The following is a 21,009-nucleotide window of genomic DNA, read 5'->3' on the forward strand; positions in this document are numbered from 1 at the left end:
TGACTAAAATGAACCATGTTTGCGACCTATATCATGGCAGTATAAATTCTATTTTTTTAAAAAACTGGAACCTTGAGAAACAAAATAAGAAACTTCTTGGATTTATCTTGGTTGCCAAAGATCTGCAAACAAGATCTAGATTGTGTTGAATTATTGGCTGTTTTCCACCATAATGTCAGAGCACCTCGCCTGGTCGATGATTGGGTATGGGTGTCTAAAACACACACACACACACACATGCTCACTCTGTAGTTATTGATCCAAGTCTTCTTCTTACGCTGAGATGGGTTGCTGGCGCCCGCTCACGTTGTCTACTTATCCGAAAGCAGCCATCTGATAGGAGGGCAGAATGTGCGGTGACACATCGGTGGGGTCGAGATGGGAGATGTTGGTGATGACAGAAGAGTTTCATTGCCACACATTAACAGAAGCTGGAGTGGCAGCAATATATTCCCTGTCAGCTCATACTGTTACTGACGGTCAAGAAATTACCAAAGATGCTTTTTGGCTGGTGTTTGAGGCACAAATGTGATTTAAAAAAGATGTGAATCATAAAGAGCGAGGGAATAAATTAAACAAAGCAGTCCTAGATGATTTTGGCTGCCATGTAGTTCTCTGCTGCATTCCATTTCCTTTCACTACATTTGAATGGCTCCTTGTATTTCCTCCAAAAGGTCAAGTCTGATCTGCCTTTGAACCAACTATTGCGTGTCTAAAACCAGTTTGGACGTCACAACTTATTTCTGCTCCATTCCTGTTCCTGCCTTTTACATTCTTACACATCTTAAGCAACATCAAAGCTTTTGACCTGAGCCTTTATCCCTTTATATAGCCTTTATGGAGAATAAACAACCTGCAATAAATAATCCTACAATCCTCCATCCACAAAAAGCCATGAACGACAAGTGATCATAAGATCGACCAAAATAATGTTAGTCCTAAGGCAGTCAGTGTAGTGTGATGTAGATAAATATCGTCACTGAAAAGTAAATGTTAATGACTTATGGCTTAAAGAAAACATGATCAAAAAAGAAGACGATCTAGTGTACTAATGTACATGCAACGAAAATACTTCCATCAGACTTGTAAAGATAAATCCACTTTAAAAAAACAAAATAAGATCCCAAACAAAGTGACCTAAATTCAGTGCAAGCAAATAATTTACCTGCACTTTTTGGTCACTTGTTGCATGTGATTTACATCGCAAATAGTTCCAGGTTTGGTAAATTGCTAAAGTGCCAATTTTTTTTTATCTTTTTGGATCTCCTCCTCCCCGCGACCCTGAAAAAGGGGCAAGCAGCTAAGAAAATGGATGGATGGATCTCCTCCTCCCAATATTTTTCTTCTGGTAGGGACGACCGATTGCAAAATTCGTTATCAGCAAAACCACTAAATTAATTGCTTGTGTTATTTTGCATGTGCAACTCAATCCTTGTGTCGCCTGGTATATCACATCGTGAGTTTGCGCACGCTGTCAACTTGGCGCATATTTCGCATCATGCGGACCTTTTGTAAATCAGGCTCTAAGAGTCTAGTTTAGCACTGAACACTTTATTTATAAAGCATCAATATATTAAACTGAGAATCTATTTGTTCTAAGACTTGTGATCTTTTGTCTTTATCTTTTAATATCAAAACTGTGTTAAATTCTTTAACATACTACGGTTAAATTAATTCAAGTGCTTGGTTCAGACTTCCATTAAATCTAACTAAAGTGATTGATCAAGTTATTTTTCAGATTCAAGCTTGTTTTAATTAAGATATACACTAGATTAACAGGAAGAATGTGAAGATTAAGCATATCAATTAAAAAGACATAAAAGGGCATCAGCTTTGGTGCATTCTTGTAGCTGTACTATGTATGTATGGGAAGCCAGTATACTGTATACTATGCCTACCACATTCCTCTAGTCTCTCAGCAGGTCATAAGTCATCTGTCGACTCTCTGATGGATTAAAAATGGCTTAAGTGTGATTTACTCTGCAGTGTTACAATATTCCATGTGTTAGCTTATACATGTGTGTGGAGCATGTTTAAATATTGAGAACCACATGAATGTGGATGAATGTTCTACATCCAGATCAGTTGAAGAGGTCTTTGGGTTGCCTTTGTGTCAAGTTTCTTGAGCAATGTCTGCAAAAGACTTACATAATAATGATAATAAAGGCAAGACTGTCTGGGATAAGAGCTCAGGAATGAATGGGGTAAAGTGCTCATAAGTGGTTCCAGTCAGAGGTCTAAGGTCATGTCATGCGAGAGTCTTAGGACTTTTTATCTCAACCCCTGAGGAGAACTTGAGCTATACCCATGTGGTGTAGGCCTGACGTTTCATGGCCTATTACATAAAAAAAACACATGGTCCTGGTAAGAAACGAAAGAAAAAAGCAATCCCTGTCTGTGCTAAGTCATGGGAAACATGAGCAGGAGTAGATTATGCTTTCAAGGTGTCCTTTTAGAAAAATCTGATAAACCTGATATGAATAAAAAAAAAGTGCTGAAAGAAAGACTATTTATAACATCCAAACTTTGCAAGAACTGTAACAAAGTGTTGATATTCAGGCAGAGGACTTTTGCACAACCTTGGGAAGTAAAACGTAAAAAGTGGACATGCTACAAATGCACAAATACATACACTTTTAAAACCACTCAAACATCTCAAGTAGGTTTTTTAGATTCAACTGCATTACCTAATGTACTAATTCTGACATATGGTTAAAATGGTTAAAAATCTCTTGTCTTTTTTAGCTTTGACAATGGCTTGTATCTAAATTAGCAATTTAAGGCCTACAATATATAAATTACACCAAGTTTTAAAATAGATTTCAATTTTATGTGTTTTTAAAGCTAGCAGTGGTCTTTACCTGTCTTATGTGATGCATAGGAGTGTCCTAATCGAATAATGATATCAGATATTGGTCCGATATCACACAACAAAAACAAAAGAAAAGTAGGGGATTAGATGGCCTGAATTTAAAATCTCTGATAAAAGCGCTCCGATATTAGCAGTCCTGATTCTAATAAATGGGTCCGTTGTTCTCATACTTACTGTTTCTGACTATTGTTCTCTGAGTAATATCACTTATTCAAGCCTTTTCTAACATTCGACATGACAAAATAAGTGATAAAACTATGTGTAATATCAAGCCTACAATATCTATATTGCATCAGAATTGAAAAAGTTATATTAGGACACCCCTATTATTGTATCTTGAATTCAAAAACATTTCCAACCAATCTTTGCTAAAACTGCCAAAGTCAAAGTAAAGTGATCAAGCGTTCTCTATTGCAAATTCCAAGGGTGAAAAAAAACATTTTACAGAAAAGTGCAAAACTGACCAATTTTTTTTAAAAAATCATTGAAAAACATGCTGATTTAAACAGAATTGAATAAATTTTAGTTGTGTCACATTTTTGCTGCTGCTTTAGTTATACTGACACTACATTAGGGCTGGGCGATGTACCGGTTCATACCGAATACTGGTATATATTTTCATGATGATATGAATTTTTAATATACAGATGTATTTGATTACACAACTTTCGGAACGCTACGCTGCGCCGCATTTCAGACCGGACCCTTTTCAACGTTGCACTTCTACATAGGAAGGTTAACAGTAGCGCTCTGGTGTTAGTTGAGGTGTAAATCATACGCGTAAATGGAAATGAAAGACACAATTGAAAGCTCTGAAGCTGCATGAGCATGTGCCTGCGTGCGCATGCCTCTGCTACAGGAGAACAACACTCACCGACACGAAGGCACGGTTAGCTTAGCATGTCGGCAGTAATACACAAAAAAAGAGAGCAAAGGATCGCAATTTGTAATTCCTATAATGCGGAAATAAGTCCTGGTGGAGCTGCACATAAAACGCTACCTTATTCACCATAAGAAACCACCAAACCACTGAGTATGCAGCATTTAAAGCTAGAAATCAAGCTAAGCCAGCATGGCACAGAGCGATTGGGCTGCTGTTGCAACCTTGTATTACTACTAGTGTGTAATTATTCTACAATATTCACTCATCATGACAGCAAAATAGACCATCCAAAGTCAATCTACTGCAGTAATTCCTCTCTCAACCAGGAGAAAATACTGTGAACACCTGATTATGCATGAAAAAAAAACGCCATACACCGTACATTTTTGGTCATACTGCCCAGCCCGACACTACAGCCTACTTTTTTCTTATTTACATCTTCAAAAGTCTGAGGGTATCTTAAAGGTGCAGTCTGCAACTCTTATAAAAGTGACTTTTTGTCATATTTGCTAAAGTTGTCACTATGTAAGGACAGCTTTACATGAAACTAGTAGTGTGTGTGCAGCCTTTGGCAGATTGCCAGAATGCACCGCGACCGAGCAAAAAGAACCAATCAGAGCCAGGATTGTGTTTGATGGACTATCGGAACAGCTGTTGCTCACAGGCCCCGCCCCTTTCCCGGAGCTAGAGCGCCGTCTTTTTTACAGTGTATGGTCTGGAGGAGTAAAGGATGGAATTGGTGACTTTTCTGCTTGAAAGGTAATTATTGCTGCTTGATTTACATTATGTTTGTACTCTGCAGTGCATGTGTTGTTCATGTGCGCGCAGCAGCCTCTGTGTGGCTGCTGTAAGTGACACTGTGTTGTTGCTGCTGCTGCTGAGGTGTGTGCACGTAGAGAGAGTGAGAAGCGCTGCAGTAATATGCTTTTAACACAACATGTTATATTATTGTGATGTTGCTGTCGGACTAACCTTAGCTTGTTAGCTCCTCTGTGGGAGGGACTTTGGAAAATTTGGAGGCAGGACAAGAGAGCAGCGGGGAGGGAGGGGGAGAGAGGGATCTGAGAGTTGCGGACTGAACCTTTAAGAGTTGCTGATATATGAATAATGTCATGCTGCTAATATCTGTATTCACAGTTTAATACTGAAGATGCACAAAAAGACTGCATTTTTTTTTTTTTTACATTTGCCCAGGAATATGTGTATAACACATTCAACTCCCACCTTGTTTAAGAATTCCAAAGTTATTGAAAATATCCACTCTGAGAAAAATGTCTGATCTTTATTCAGTGTATTATTACCTGTATGAGCATCCAGAAGAACTGGCTTAGGTGGAAATAGTGGGAGAAGAGTGCCAGGGTAGCACAGCTGTCCTCTGAAAATATTCGCCCACGGAAAGTTGACACCAGGAAACAAATCTATTAGAAAACAAAAAAAAAAAAACAGCAAAACATGGGTTTAGAATGATTCACCACTATTTGTTATATAAACATTCTTTTAGTGAAGGCGGAGGATGCGCAAGAGGATGCACATGGTAACATTGGGCTTTGGCATGGCATCAGATAAGGTGTGGTTAGGAATCTTTGCAATGTCAGCAGATCAAATCACACAGAGCCAATTTATTGTTCCTTTATAGACTTTAGAATTCTGAGATATCATGTTTTAGAGTCCCCCTCCCAACTGGAAATATCCTTTTCTGCAGACCTGTTACATCACTATGCAGCAAGTTATGCAGACAGAAGCAAAAAGCAGAAAAACACAATGCCGTAAAATATCCTTGTTGATATCTGACATACACACAAAAATTTGCACAAATGTGTGGGTGTTGTTTTTTTTTTTCTTCAAGTCAAGCAAAAGTTGATTAACAACACAGTAAAATCAAGCAAGAAAACAGTTTGAAGAAACTATATGTGACTGTGAGATATAGAGAGCAAAACAACAGAATGACAGTTATGCAGGTACAAATACATTCCTGCTCAATTTCATACGTCGGGGCAGAGATGTGTTGATAAACCAGTGAAGGAGGGGAAAATACTGCGGCTTCGCTGTAGAACAGAGGACTTCATTAACCTCAGTGCCAATGCAGTCGGGCATTTGTTACATAACCTGCTCCTGTTGCCCGGCTGCCAGAGCCACGGCCCAAAGAAAGAAGAGCTAGAAAACAACCTTAGCTAATGTCATAGGAAGAACAATAACTTTGTTGTTCTGTAACATTGCTTAGATTAGATTCATTAAACTTGACAGATAGGGACTGTGTATAGCTGAGTCAGCAATAAAACGTATTATTGGTTTTAGACTCAATATTCCTTCATGCTCGGGCTAATGAGTAAAGAGTGGGAGCAGCAACAAGAAACGAACCAACCTAAATGTGTGCATTATTGGTGACTGCTCTGGTAGAAGGAAATTTATGTTGAAAGCGTACAAGCCTGATTGGGGGAAAAAAAATGCAGATCAAGCAGCTTAAAAAAACAAAACATAACGCCCACATGCCATGCAACGTAGGACTTCAGGGGGTGTTAAATCCCATCTGTTGTCAAGTTAATAAAAGTGAATGTTACTCCTATTTTTTGCAGTGGATGATTGCACTGTTTTAGTAAATCGGACAGACACAGCAAAACTCAAGTATAGAAAATAAGAGCAGATGATAACACAACAGGATATATATATGTTTGTGTGCCGACGCTGTGATCTGTGATAGTAATGCCTAGAAACAATTGTGCAGCGGTGTAAAGAGTACTGATCTATTCTACTCGAGTAGAAGTACTGTTACTTGATTGAAATTTTACTAGGACAAGTCATACATAAGTACTCAAGTACAAGTAAAAAGTAGCTCAATTAAATAGGACTCAATGTAAAAGTTATTAGTTACTTTCACCCCCCCACGTTTATTTTTGGTAATAAATCTTGTCATATATAAACTCAAAAAGGAAGAGACCAAATCTTGCACAATTGGAACTCAATTTATTTTCCACAAAGGCATCTGTATAAAATAAATGGTTTGTCAAAATGTATAATTATCTCTTAAAAAAATTTAAAAAAATCCCCAGGCTCTAAGTATAGATACATTTATAAACGTTTATGAAGAGACCATGAAACGGAAATAAAAAAAACAATTTAACTCAGTAACTGTTGGGTGTACAAATGTAATGAATTACTTTACTTTTTTTTTTTTAAATGTACAAGTGAAATTACTGATATATAAATATACTCAAAAAAGTACAAGTACCCATAAAAGCCACTCAATTACAGTAGAGTGAATACTTCACCTCTGCAATTATGTTTCTCTAGAAATGTCAAATTGTTCATAATTATGTCCTTCAATGAATGGGAAGAAGTTCTTTATTTGTATAAAAACCAAAGGGAATAAGTTGTTATTGCCATTATTTCTAGCATATTATGGCATGATTTTACAACTCTGGACAATTTGAGATAATATTGTGTGCATGAGGCCCTGAACAGAACTGAGTTTGACACCACTGCTAAGAACGTCATAAAAGTAAATGATATTGAAATATGTAAGACTGACATTGAATTTGACATGTTTGGTGCACGTATGGATTGTTCAGGTTAGCCGGAATACTGTTGCAAAGTTAGGAAAGCATGGAGTGATGAGGCCATAGCTTGGCTAATTAAAATAATTAATTACAATACAGCCAAATGCTATTATTATATCCATAAAAATTACCCAATTGCAGTTTTATTGAACTGTAATTAGTTTCTACCCTCCTGACTGTGGTCACGCTGACATGTGGGGGAATTTTTTATCTATTATCTTATCTAGGCTGATAAGAGTAGCGTGAATAGACTCAGCACTGTGGCTGCTCTGCATGAGGTAGAAGTGAAAGGTAAAGTATAAAAACTAGGCAAACACGTATTGTGAGCCATTAGAAGTGAACAGAAAGCTAAACAGTCCCATGAAGTACATGTGCTTATTGTGACCTGACATGACTTTTTGTTTCCTTTTGTTCTTATTACATAAGTGTCTTTTGTTGCTAATGGCAATGCATCACTCTCCATGACATTTGTTATTAAGGCGGGGTCATGACAACGTCCTTCCACATGATTTTTTAAGGGTTTATTGTGACTTGCACAGTTTCAGGAACCTGTTAATGGGGGGGGGGGGGTACAGGAAACCTTGGACCTGAGACTGGAGCACAGTGTGTAACCAGGTGTGGCAGAGATAAGGGAGTCATGTACTCTCCCTGCTGCATGTTACACTCAGGTCAAACAAACTTGTTTAACCTCATTAAACATGCCACTCTACCTGTAATGTCAAACATTATGGTCACCGTGAGGTCATGATGAAGTTATAGCTTCTTTTTTTTTACTTTAAGACGATTAGAACAAATTCAAGACTTAACAAATGATGTGTTATGGTGCCGAGAACATGATCAAGCATTCTGATATTCCTTCAGCCATACAAAGCCTAAGTATCACCAAACACACCTCAAAAATGTGATTGTTTGATCCAAAGGCAACATTATCAACATGTATATTCATTTATAATAATGACCCATCAGATCATTAAAACAAGAAATAAAGGGTTTTGTCTTTGTAGTCCATCTGTGTGGGTTTTCTTGGTGTTTTTCTTTGAGTTTTTAGACATTTTGTGTGTTTTCAAATTATAATTGTCTATTTTCTTGTCAATATGGCGAATTATTGTTGCCTTTTTGTGTGTTTTTTTTGAGTCATTATATGTCTGTTATATTTTTTGTTATTGTTGTCTTGTGTAATTTTGTTGCGCAATTTTGTTGGCATTTTATGTCTTTGAAGCCCTTTCGTATACAGCATGTTGTTTTTTTGTAGTCATTTTGTGTTTAAGAGGTTGTTTAGTGTGTCTGTGTTATCACTTTGTGTACTTTTGCTGTAGTTTTCTGTTTCTGGAATTTGTGTGTTAAGTTGGGCTTCATATAACTTCCAACTTCCTGAATTACAATTATGTTTTTGGGGCCACACAAAATTAGACTGAGGGGCCACCAGTTGCCTACACCTGCATTAGACTATAGTTCTTCCATCCATCTATTTTCTGACCCATTGGGCGTTAGTCCATCGCAGGTCTCTTATTAATAATCAGACAAACACAATCCAGACAAACTGTGGAATAACTTAGTCAAAAATAAATAAATAAATTTATTTATTTATTATCCAACGAGGTTGGATGTAAAATTATCTGTGTTCAAATCAGGGGACGGATCTGGATAAGCATAATGCTTTTTTCCGTCGCCCTTTCCGGGATGCAAAAGGACAAAAAAAAAAAACAAAAAAAAAAAAAACCAATGATGTGATTTTGCTCTGAATGTCAAATGAATTTCTGTGAATGCAACCATGTCGGAAATGAACTGAATAAATAAAAAAATAAAAAAATTAATTAAAAAAAAAATAAATATATATATATATATATATATATATATATATATATGAGTTTTTTTATAAGTCAAGCTGCCACAGGCCAGCACATAGATATTTTATATTTATATATTGACAGACAACCACTTCTATACTAATTTGCATACTCTATGTTAGGTTGATAGGACTATCTGAATCAGAGTACCTTGAGAAAACCCACTGCAACCATGGGGAAAATATGCAAACTCCCTTTATTGATTCCCTTCCCAGGAATCAAACTCAGGCCTTTTATAGTGTTAACCTTTGTTCATCTTAAAACGTTGCTATGAAAGCATTCCCATTAATCTAAGCCAGTGTTGAATACAACAACATGCTGTTGACTAGCACAGTCACAGCCTGTCTTCTGAGATTAGCAAGAAAGTTATGATGATCACATTGGCTTTATTATTCATTTACACCCTGGTCAAGGTAAAAAGCCCCAGGGATGAGTTAGGCAATAGAATAGTTGACAGGTAGGGCTGTTTAAAGATGCATCAGCTGCTGTGTCATTTGTCTCAAGCCAAGTCGTGCTTTATGCGACACACAAGGAGTCGACGTGTCTAGACCTTCAGGCTACAAATGCATTGAAAGCAAAGTCTGGGAGAATGCACAGAGCAACAGCACCAATCTTGTCGGTAATGACGAGGTATTGTTTCAACACACACGTGGCCTACATATATCCTTCTCTTAAACAAATATTACAATACCTGCTGTCTCATGCATGTCAACAGATTGTTTCCAACACCCAGGAAAAGGCCTGTGTGCCAATGAGAGAGAAAGCTCAAGATCAGGATATTACTGTCAGAAACAGAAGCTGTTCAATAGAAATATCCTTAAATACCGTCTAACTCAGTGGAATCTAATGTTTGAACACACCCGTGACTCTGTGATGTATTGTGGAAGTATACAGACACAATGGCAAGAGAAACACCAAATATATTGAGTTACAGTCTTGAGTTATGGAGATTCTTAGTACCTTTGATTCATTAGTGACTTTTTTTTTTTATTTGAATAAACACAGAAAATAAAACGAACTTGCAGACTCCAAAATTTAATCAAATCTAAAATGAGTCAAGCTAAATGGTATGACTCCGAGCTAAGGGCCTCATTCACATTAATATTCATTCAGCAATTCATTACCAATATGATGATGGCAAAAACGTCCTGTGTGACAGAGGAAGTAGCTTAGTAGCAATATCAGATATAACATCATAACAATTGAGTAGCAACCCAAGGGAAGAAGTTAATTATTAAGTAAAAAAAAAAAAAGTTTAAACTTTGTAGCTCTAAAAGCCATATTACGCTGTTAAATTATAAAATATTAATATGGGGAACCAAGTCAACTTGATTGGAGTTTTAAGATGTTTTGTGTTAAATCCAAGAACTGCAATTTTTTAGTTACAGACACTGTGCTTGGCACATAATAATGTGATTTTTTTTTTTTTTTTGTCTTTTATTAATTTGAAAAAGGTCAAAAGTACATTAAACATGAATTTAATTTCTCTCTAATCGTCAATATTAAATCACTTTATACTGTTTCTGGAAATTTGGAACCAACATGTGAACCAAACCATCCAGAGGGAGAAAAATATTTAGTTGCCTTGCATTATTAAATATATAGTTCTGAATTTTGTTGTATTTCCTTGCAATGATAATTGTACTTAATCATTCATACAATATAAAAGAAAAAAATCTACAGTATATAGCAACGTAATTTGAATATATATATAAAATCATAATTTATCTAAATAAAATGTAATGGAAAATTGTTTTCCATTATATACACTTGGTGCGGTTAAGTCTGTAGAAAAGCTTCAGTAGTTTTTAGATAAATGTAAATGAAGAGCCTATAGAATGTCTATAGAACCTTCTTTTTATCTGAGTTTACATTTAGAAACACGAAAACTCACAGTGTAGCAAAAAACACAGTGAGTTGTGCAGCTGATCGATAGCCCCTGTGTGCTGACACAGAGTACTAGTAGTGCTAAAAATAGCAACGTGCATTACATCACGGAGGGAGTGGAGCCTGAGCTGTCTGTCTAGCGGCCCCTTCCTCCTGGAGCCGAACCCTTAATATTTGTTTCTTTCTAACCCAACTCCAGTCTTTATCTGCTGCTCCACCCCTCCCTCTCCTCGGTTCTCCTTCACCTCCCCCTTCGCTCTAACAGCTACCGGTCTGATCTAGCTGGTTCCAGCAGCAGCAGCCTGCATCCTGGGTGTTTCCTCTTATGCCTTTGTTACGGGAAAGACTCATATTCTTCATCATGTGATTTATGTAAACCTTCAGTTATTGTAGAATACATTTTTCTCTCATCAGTAACAGTTCGGTTTGATGTTTTTGGACAATTCCAAGGACATGAAAAGACTTACAGTATATTTATTACATGTATATCCCATTTATAATCATGGCCATGTTAAGTGAAATAAAAACACTATTATATGTGATTTCTCTTGATTAAATGACATTCAGAAAAAGAAGGTGAAAATCATCTGATTCCAGAAGATGCTAATGTGACAGAAATAACACTGGCTGCTATTTCTTACTTGCCTGACACCAGTGAGTGAGTGAAAGCATCACCAGTCTGCCCACGTGCCACAACCTTTCAGCGTAAGCATGTGTGTTGTATGTGCTGAGGCAGACGGTACGGTACACTGCCAACTGTTAGGGGGAGTCACATGTAGACGGCTGATAGGTGGGTTAGTGGGCCAGCGCGTGAGCAGAAGGACGATAAGTGAACTGGCTGAAAACACGTCAGGAAGAACTAAATTAAAGAGCTTAAAATGGTAAATGTATGTGTTGTCTAAAATGGAAACAGATGGATTCCTGATATTTTCAAGCACGCTTTGCTTTCACAGACAATCTAAGAATATTTTCTTACATATTAAGTAGAGAAGCACATTACCCATGTGTGATGATGAGTTTTTAACGGTTTCTTGCATAAGTTTTAGTTGTAGATGTAAAGTTCACCTGTGTTTTGGGTTGAAGCTCGGGTTGAGGCGTTCTTGCTGAGCCAGCTGTTAGCAAATAAACACCCGCCCTTATTTGGTCTGTTTCACTTTCAAACACTGAACGGTAATGCATCTACACTCAATAGGTGATTAAACAACATGATTAAGAAACACTTTGTCTATATGCTTGGAATGGAGAGAGAATCATATATTAAAGGATGATGGTGCGCTCCTAATGAGAGTTCGTGTTATTTTGTTTATCCCAGTGGTTCCCAATCTTTTTTGTTCCATGTACATCCTTCGCATTTGTGTCATATCATAAGTACCCTCTCTATAACTTCATATGCTTTTTCATTTGTGGAACAACGGGCTGTCCTAAACCCTTAAATGTGTCTCGAACCTTGGTTCCCTCAGGATTAATCTACAAATTCAATACATTGAGCGGATTTTAAAGTGGAATTTATTTAAACTACAACTTGTATGTGATAACTTCAATAGAAACTAAATACAGTCTCATTTGTAAAATGTAGCTAATGATTGTCTCCTATTGTCAGAAAGTGTGATAAAATGGCCTCTACAGCCTAGTACGTGAATGAAAATTTAAAACACTGACAACATTGGAAATAAGAATTTAAATAAAGCAGTTAATGCTAATGCTAGGTTAATGTTAATACTAGGCTAATGCTATTGCAAGGTTAATGCTAAATGAATGCTAATGTTAGGCTAATGTTAATGTTAGGCTAATGCTAATACTAGGTTAACGCTATTGCTAAGCTAATGTTAAATTATTGCTAGGCTAGGCTAATTCAAGGTTAATGCTAATGCTAGGTTCATGCTATTACGAGGCTAATGGTAATGTTAAATTAAAGCTAATGCTAGGTCAATGTTAATGTTAGGCTAATGCTATTGCAAGGTAAATGCTAAATGAATTCTAATGTTCGGTTAATGTAATGTTAGGCTAATGCTATTACTAGGTTAATGTTAACGCTAGGTTAATGCTACTGCTAAGCTAATGTTAAACTATTGCTATGCTAGGCTAATTCAAGGTTAATGCTAATGCTAGGTTCATGCTATTACTAGGCTAATGGTAATGTTAAGTTAAAGCTAATGCTAGGTCATTGTTAATGTTAGGCTAATGCTACTGCAAGGTAAATGCTAAATGAATGCTAATGTTAGGTTAATGTAATGTTAGGCTAATGCTATTACTAGGTTAATGTTAACGCTAGGTTAATGCTACTGCTAAGCTAATGTTAAACTATTGCTATGCTAGGCTAATTCAAGGTTAATGCGAATGCTAGGTTAATGATATTACTAGGCTAATGGTAATGTTAAGTTAAAGCTGATGCTAGGTCAACGTTAACGCTAGGCTAATGTTAATGCCAGGTTAATGCTAGCTAATGCTAAGCTAAGGCAGGACGACATGGGCCAGCACATGCATCCTCACTTGCATTTTCTTCAGGAAATGCAAATATTGTAGTTATTAAGTATTATTTCTCAAGCGGAGAGGTAAAATTCAGGGACAAATTTTGCTGTTGTTCTACATTGTACGTGTCATGTTTATTACGTGTGCAGGAGTAGGGGGTACATGGCTTCAGGTTAAAGGTGTAAAGGAGTACATAACTGTAAAAAGTTAGGGAAACACTGCTCTACAGCATATAATAATCCTGTTTCAATAAATTACAAAAAAATAAAGTATTTTATTGAGCGACAGTACTGTTATTTTGTGGTGAATGCGTCCAAAAATGAGCCATTTTCCGATTATTTTTAAATTAATTGTTGAATCTTTCCAAGTACCCGCTGCAATGTGCACTGCTCATGTATCCCTAGTGTTTTTGTACAGTAAATCTCTATCATTATTTATTGTTACATTCACAGAGGTGATCATAGAGACCCCTTCATGCAGTATTGCCACCTACATGAGGCACATTTAGCTTCTCCTAAGCCAGCCGCTTCTTTCTCCCATTCATATCTGGTGAAAGAGCTTCAGTGCTAGCAGAAACTCAAAGCTGCTTTTGATCACTACAGGACTTCTTTCAAGAAGCCCCTCAGATTTTGCCCCCCCCCCCTACTAAAACATCTGGCGAGAGTCAGTTGGCAGATTAAACAGAAAGCGTTTTTGCAGATCATGAGATGTATTCAGACAGACGGCTATAAAAACATTGTAACCAGCTGTTTCAGGTCAGCTTCCTAAGCACACGGACTCAATGGGGCTACTTTGCACGACCACAAACAGCTGTATGTGCTGCTCAGCACACATGACGCAAGTATAGTCCACGCTTTGAATAAACCATATGTGTGTCCACTGCACATGGTGACTTCAAGACAGAGTAAATCATGACTTCAAATCAGGGTTGGGGTCAATTATATTTTTAATTGCGTAATTGGTAATTATTTAAAACTATGACGTAATTATAATTGAAATCGTAATTGAAAAAAAAAAAAAAAAAGACTAGGGAACTGTGTTATACTTCTATGGTTTACACAAAGGCCTATGCAGTAAAACCATTATTAAAATGTGTTTCATATCAAATTTACTCGTTAGTTCTCTTGAGGATCATTTGACCATTTTTTAAAAAGTTGAAATCTGGGGGCATACTGAGAGAAAAAAGGCTCAGACGCCCACATTAAAAAATATTAATACCAACATTTTCATGGATAAGGAAGCCTAACAAGTTCACCAAGAAATGAAAAACAAATTAGATGATAGATAATATTTTCTAGTGTATTTTACAGCTGAGTTAAGACATGGGTCAAAACCAACCCATTAATACAGAAAGACACAAGAGCAAGGTTAGCTTTTTTGGGCTTTTTTTTAATTTTTTTTTTATTAAAGTTTCAGTAATTGTGATTAATTGTAACTGAACTTTAGTAATTGAAAACATGGAAAAACATAATTGAGTTGTGATTGAACATGGACATAATTAAAGACGTAATTGTAATTTACAAATGTAATTGACCCCAACCCTGCTTCAAATGTAACATTTTTACTTTGTTACTATGTGCAGCAGTTTTTTTTGTTTGGTAGACAGTGTGAGATGAGATGTAGATCACGTGTAAAAGGATGCAGCCATGATTATGACACAGCACCATGTGAGTTACATCAGCGGTACTTTATCAGACACATGCAGATTTTTTTTTCGATGGTGACCTGTTACATCACCTCCACATCAGAGGTAGTTTAACAGTCCAGCGTCTGTCTAACCGCATTGATCACACTACGCGCTACAAACCTCGATCGATCCAGCAGCGATCCATCCATGCAAATTGGTTGATCTGCTTGTCAGTGGGCGACTGCAAGGCTAATCTATTAGGTCAGCATTCAGTGAAACCTGGGTTTTATTTATGGCAGTTCACACCGTCTCATGTGCAGTTTGGAACTTTCCCTGTCACCTATTCGTTCTCCCATTAATCCATGAATTTACTCACACTATCTGAATATATTACAATGTAATATAATCACTGTACAGGGCCGTGGAAAGTTCTGCTGTCCAGTTAACCTAACATGTTTATGAACTGCAGAAGAAAAACTGATGTACCTGTAATAAACTTCAACATAAACATAAAGCTAAATTGACACAATATTCTTGATTAATCGAATAAGATTTAAATCTTTTTTTGCAAGTTTATATCAAAATATTAAAAAGAGTGGGAAACATTTCACGACAGCCCTGCTTTTGTGTAATATTACTCAAGGCAGTGATGCACTTTTATCAAAGCGGGGGCCGCAAAACTGTGATTCTCTAATCCGAGGGCCACATTACAAACATTCATGTCAGGATTTAGAATGATGACCAATCTGAGCATCAATTCAGGAAAGATCAAAGGGTTTGTCAGATTTTTGTTGTCAATTTGTATATTTTACTGTCATTTTAATGCATTTTTGTTTGTTTTTGGAGTCATTTTGCATATTGTTTCTGTTGTTCTGTGTGTAATTTTGTACAATTTCCCATTATTATTTAGTATTTTTGTTGCTTTGTGCATTTTTGTTGCTCTTTTATGTGTTTGAGTAATTTTGTGCCTTTACTTTAATTAAACCAAGGGCCGCATGTGGCCCCAGGGCTACCAGTTGCCTATGACTGACTTAAGGCTTTAACTGTGGACTTGTCCTCAATGGTCCACTCATTTAGTGGTGCTCCAGAGAGCCATTGATCAACCCCTTCATTCACATATGCTAAAAAAAAAAGCAGCTCAGGCTGTGGAGCTGCAGTGACATCTATAGGTGAGGCAAGAACTTAACCTTAGAGCCTGTTAATCATGCTGTGTTTTTAAGTAGGGTAAAGGCTTTGTATGTCAAAACTATTGTGCATTTTTACGTGTGTTTGCATATTATAATTGTAAGTAGGTTAAGCATTGAACAGCTTACTCTACTTCTCGGCTTGTGAACCTTTGTGCTTGCTTCACAACAGAATGAGACGTTTTCTGGATTTGCAGCAACACGATGAAAAAGAGCAGATGTACGGTATAATCAGATCACAGAGCTTTTTAGATATATTGCTTCTTACAATTAGGCAACATGCAATCTTCGTTCTCCATTCAACATTTCCGGATTAACAAAGGAGATTAGGCGTTCCACATTTTCTATTACAGATGATTTTGATAGCAACAGCTGCCTACATCAATTACTCCCATTTCAATTTCATTATAAAACTTGAGATAAAGAGAATTGATAACCAGCATCGACACTTCACTTATAGTTCATTAGCAAAATTTACAAAAACAGATCCACTATTTGAATCCTAACCTGCAGATCTCATGCACACACTAAGCACTGCTGACCTCGGCTGTTTTAAAGTAAGCATTCTTCTAAAGTTTCAAGGTTCATTTCACTCTTTACATGAAGCTCTTCCAAAACAAGCTGTGAAACTCCAAAAATAAACTTTGTCTGTCACTCAATGTGTCAGCAGTGCTGTTTGAAGGCCCAGAGGACAAACTGAATGACCTCACATGATCAGGTAAACTGTGCTGTTGGTGCATGGAGAGTTTCAAAAGGACAACAGTAAGCACATCATTATGGGACTGTTCAATTTGCAGGATTGGGATTTATGAATGTGCAAAAATAATAATAAATTACCTGTGTGACTCAGAGAAAGACTGATTTATTTGGCACTGTGTCCTCTTCCATATCTTGAATTTGAGGCAAAGTGGATAAGCCTTCTATTTATTTTTCTGGGGGAAAGGTTAAATGCTTTTTTGGGGTCACTAACTGAAAGGACAACACAGATTTGGAAATGATCTACCTTTCAGGGTTTAGAAGAGGTCAGAGTCTGATGGAGCACAGGTGGTGGTTAAAGGACCAGTAACACATATTTATACTAAGTATTAATGCGGGAAGATGTATCAGAATTAAATACTGACATTTTACCAGCTCTTGTAAATGTAAATAATATGATTTTGACCTAAACATATCCACTGTGGAAAGTCTGAATCAAGTATTTTAAACCACCAGTTGTTACCATAGGCCTTCATCAATAGATATCATTTGTTATAAGGCTTTTTTTATGTTTGACTTTGTTTGATCATTTTACACATCCAATAGTTATTGGTTAAAGGTTACTTAGACCCTTTAAACAGTCATTCTCACATCTGATGGGCACACTATGAACACTATGGATGCCAGTCTGTCAAAGTGCAACCAGACTGATAAAGGAACATGACCATTTCCTCCCACGGCTAATTTAGGAGCTTTACCCAACCTTGTATGACAATAAACATTGGTTCAGACAATTAGGGAAAAACTGAGAAATCGAGCTCTCAGAGTCCCTTCTGACATCTATAGCCGTGATGATGTCATAATAATTAGCTTAGGGGGAATACAGCTTTTGTAAACAGTGTCATTCGTCAAACTGATGAGTCCAATGGGAAGTGCAGAGAAGCAGAGATAAAAACAGACAGGCAGGAAAAAACATGATGGGGAAAGATGTGACATCTTATTTCATTACAAGAAAAAAATTAAATAAAAAATATATATATACAAGTACCCATAAAAGCAACTCAATTACAGTACCGTGAGTACTTTTCCTAATGTTACATAAGGCTTTGATGGGTGAAATGAAAGACCTGATTACCTGTATAAAGGTAGATCTGATAAGGAGGAAAGGCAGAGGTGTTTGACCAGTGTGTTATGTGAGACTCGCAGGAGGTCAACTTTACCTCTCAACTTACGCACACGCACACACACACGGACCACTGACACTAAATACACTTACATCACTTGCCAACATTCAGCTCAATGACACCATGCAAAAAGAAAAGCAGAACTGCATTCAAGTACAATACAATTACCCTTGTTGTATAAAAACTGTTAAAAAATTAATAAATAAATCAAAATCAGGAGGGGTAAAAAAAAAAAAACAAATCCATGATTTACCCAGTTCAGTTGTTTTTGTTTTTTTCCAAATGTGTCCCTAAGCATGAAATGAGATGAAAAGACGTGAATGTTCTCTGACGTCAACCCGGAGACAGAGTGAGACATGGAAAACCTTGCCCTATTTATATTAGTAAATTTGGTTCTGATGGGAACAGATAAACTTCCTCAGGAAATGTAGACATGCACTTTATTTAGAGTGGCCTGTGTGTATTCTAGGACGTGTCTTTTCCTTATGCCATTCCTTCCTGGAGACTGATGAACTTCATGTGCGCTTTATTAAAATTGTACCTGCTCCACATTCATCATGACAAAAAGCTGGGATTGCCAAGAGAGCAATTATAAGACATCTGCTTTCTGTTCAGAAACAGGAACTGATGCGCACAGGAAGCGTGTTAATGTAGAGTTTATGTCTGTCTGGGGTTTTTTTGTACGCAAACCAGGCAAAAAAAAAAAGCTTTTGAGGACTGGATTCAATCCCACAGCTTCCAGGAAATCCTTTTCAACCAGAAGTAGGAGTCATCTGAAGCCCTCCCAGTTAGTAGACTCACAGCAATGGATGAAAAATTACACTGTGGGAATGTTTTTCTGGGAAGTAAAGGGGATTTTCTACACCATACATACAGTGATGATAAAGTTTAGGTTGTTCCTGGATTAGATGGTCTCAAAACACAAGTTCCACCCCTGGGCGTCTGTCAATGGGATGCCCTTCTTGTTGGTAAACAAGTTTATTTGACCAACAAGCCATTCAGGTTGTATAAAAAGAATGGAGCTTATTTAGAGGATAGAGGAGAAAAAAAAAACACTTTTTTTTTTTTTTTTTTACCTTCTAATAGTTCAGAGGAAAGAAATACAACATGTTTTCTTCTGAAGTTTACTCTCGCTGCCACACACAGATATTTATCAAACAGGCAGGTTTAATTTTCTCCACGCAAAGGGCAAAAGCAGTGAATGATTACAGCAAACCACAGATGGAGAGCCCCATCCAGCAAAGGCCAAGGATGTATCTGAAACTTCAAATCCGTGATGAAGGTAGCAAAGACCAGCACGTTTAAGGCACTAATCAAATAGTGATCATCTGAAATAGTGAACACTAAAGGTTATATGCAGTGGTGTAGCAGTAACTAAATAATGTCTCTTTCTTCAACAATCCCAGAAAAAAAACCTGTTTTAGAAACTTTAACGTTTACTTGAGATTCCAGCAGAATATACTCCTTGTCACATCATTTCTGCTATTTCCGAGAAAAGGGATTATGAAATTACTTTACCAAAAATAACTGGCCCACAGACTAGTAACAGGAATAAATAACATTTCAACCAAAATGAATAGTTGCCTTGGTCCATAAGGAACTATTCTCTCACCTTGACACTTTTTTTGTGAAATGTCTCTTTGAATAGCTGATTTACAACAGGAGCAGTTTGTATTACTGCCCACATAAGAAGCCTGCATTAATGTAAAATATATTGCATAATATATAGGACAACAAAAACACACAAGAAAACTACAAATATACAGACAATTATAGAAAAATAGATAAAACGATAACAAAAATACACAAATTGACACTAAACACACAAAACTACAAAAAATACAAAAATGCAAAAAATGACACTAAACACAAAAAAGTACAATAAAAGTAACCGAAAGATTAGAAAAATACCGAAAATGACACTAAACACACAAAAAACTACAACAAAAATACCCAAAATAGAAAAATTTAAAAAAATACCCAAAATCACACTAAACACACACAAAAGTACAATAAAAATGGCCAAAATAATAGAACAATATAGAACAATACAAAGAAGTACAAAAAAAGTACACAAATGACTCCACAAAACAAAAAATACACAAAACAACCACAACCAAAACACACACCCTGTGTTCTCTTGTGTAATAATGCTATAGTTGTTGATTATTCTAAATGTTGATATGAATGATGATAATGTGGCCCTTAATCACTTTTCTGCGTCCCCGCTGTGATAGAAGTTGCCCGTCTCTGCTCTCTTATCTTTCCCTTCCTGCTTCTGTTCCGTGCATCGCTCATTATGCCTCCACTATATTAACCATCATGTGCTGCTTTTACATGAAATTAATAAAAATGGATATTGTTGTTCACTTCAAAGAGCTGGTCCATTCACGACCGTGACATCGCTGGCTCGCTGATACTGAATGATGCTCATTAATAGAAGTGGGTTATACTGTGCTTTGTCTATGGTTAATGTAAAGCAGAAAATCACTTGAGAAAAAAAAAATCTAAGTCTGTGTTTATGTTGAATTGATAAATGAACCAGACCATGTATATTGTATATGTCAAACATCTTTTGAATAACATTTTCTGAACAAAAAAAGAAAAAAGAAGTGAGTTATACGCAATGCTGACTGAAAAATGACATGTCGTATACCAGCAAATACCCTGGACTACACCAGTGGTTATATGACACTTTGGGGTTTGTTTGCTTTGCACTTCAAATGCACACTTACCCCTAGTACTGCAAAGTTGTGGATAAATTATATCAAAAGACAAACTTATAATTCCATTCATCCATCCATCC

General features: G+C 36.7%; 1 protein-coding gene across 1 annotated transcript in view; it reads right to left on the minus strand.

Moving 5' to 3' along the window:
- The window catches only part of adgrv1 (adhesion G protein-coupled receptor V1), a 131,407-nt gene that overhangs the window by 38,095 nt on the left and 72,303 nt on the right, over positions 1-21,009 (minus strand). The window contains exon 89 of the mRNA XM_028457526.1: positions 5,057-5,173. Coding sequence (XP_028313327.1) covers positions 5,057-5,173 — 117 coding nt within the window. The remainder of the gene's footprint in view (positions 1-5,056; positions 5,174-21,009) is intronic.

The sequence above is a fragment of the Gouania willdenowi genome, chromosome 9 (assembly GCF_900634775.1).
Source record: "Gouania willdenowi chromosome 9, fGouWil2.1, whole genome shotgun sequence".
Classification (NCBI taxonomy): domain Eukaryota; kingdom Metazoa; phylum Chordata; class Actinopteri; order Blenniiformes; family Gobiesocidae; genus Gouania; species Gouania willdenowi.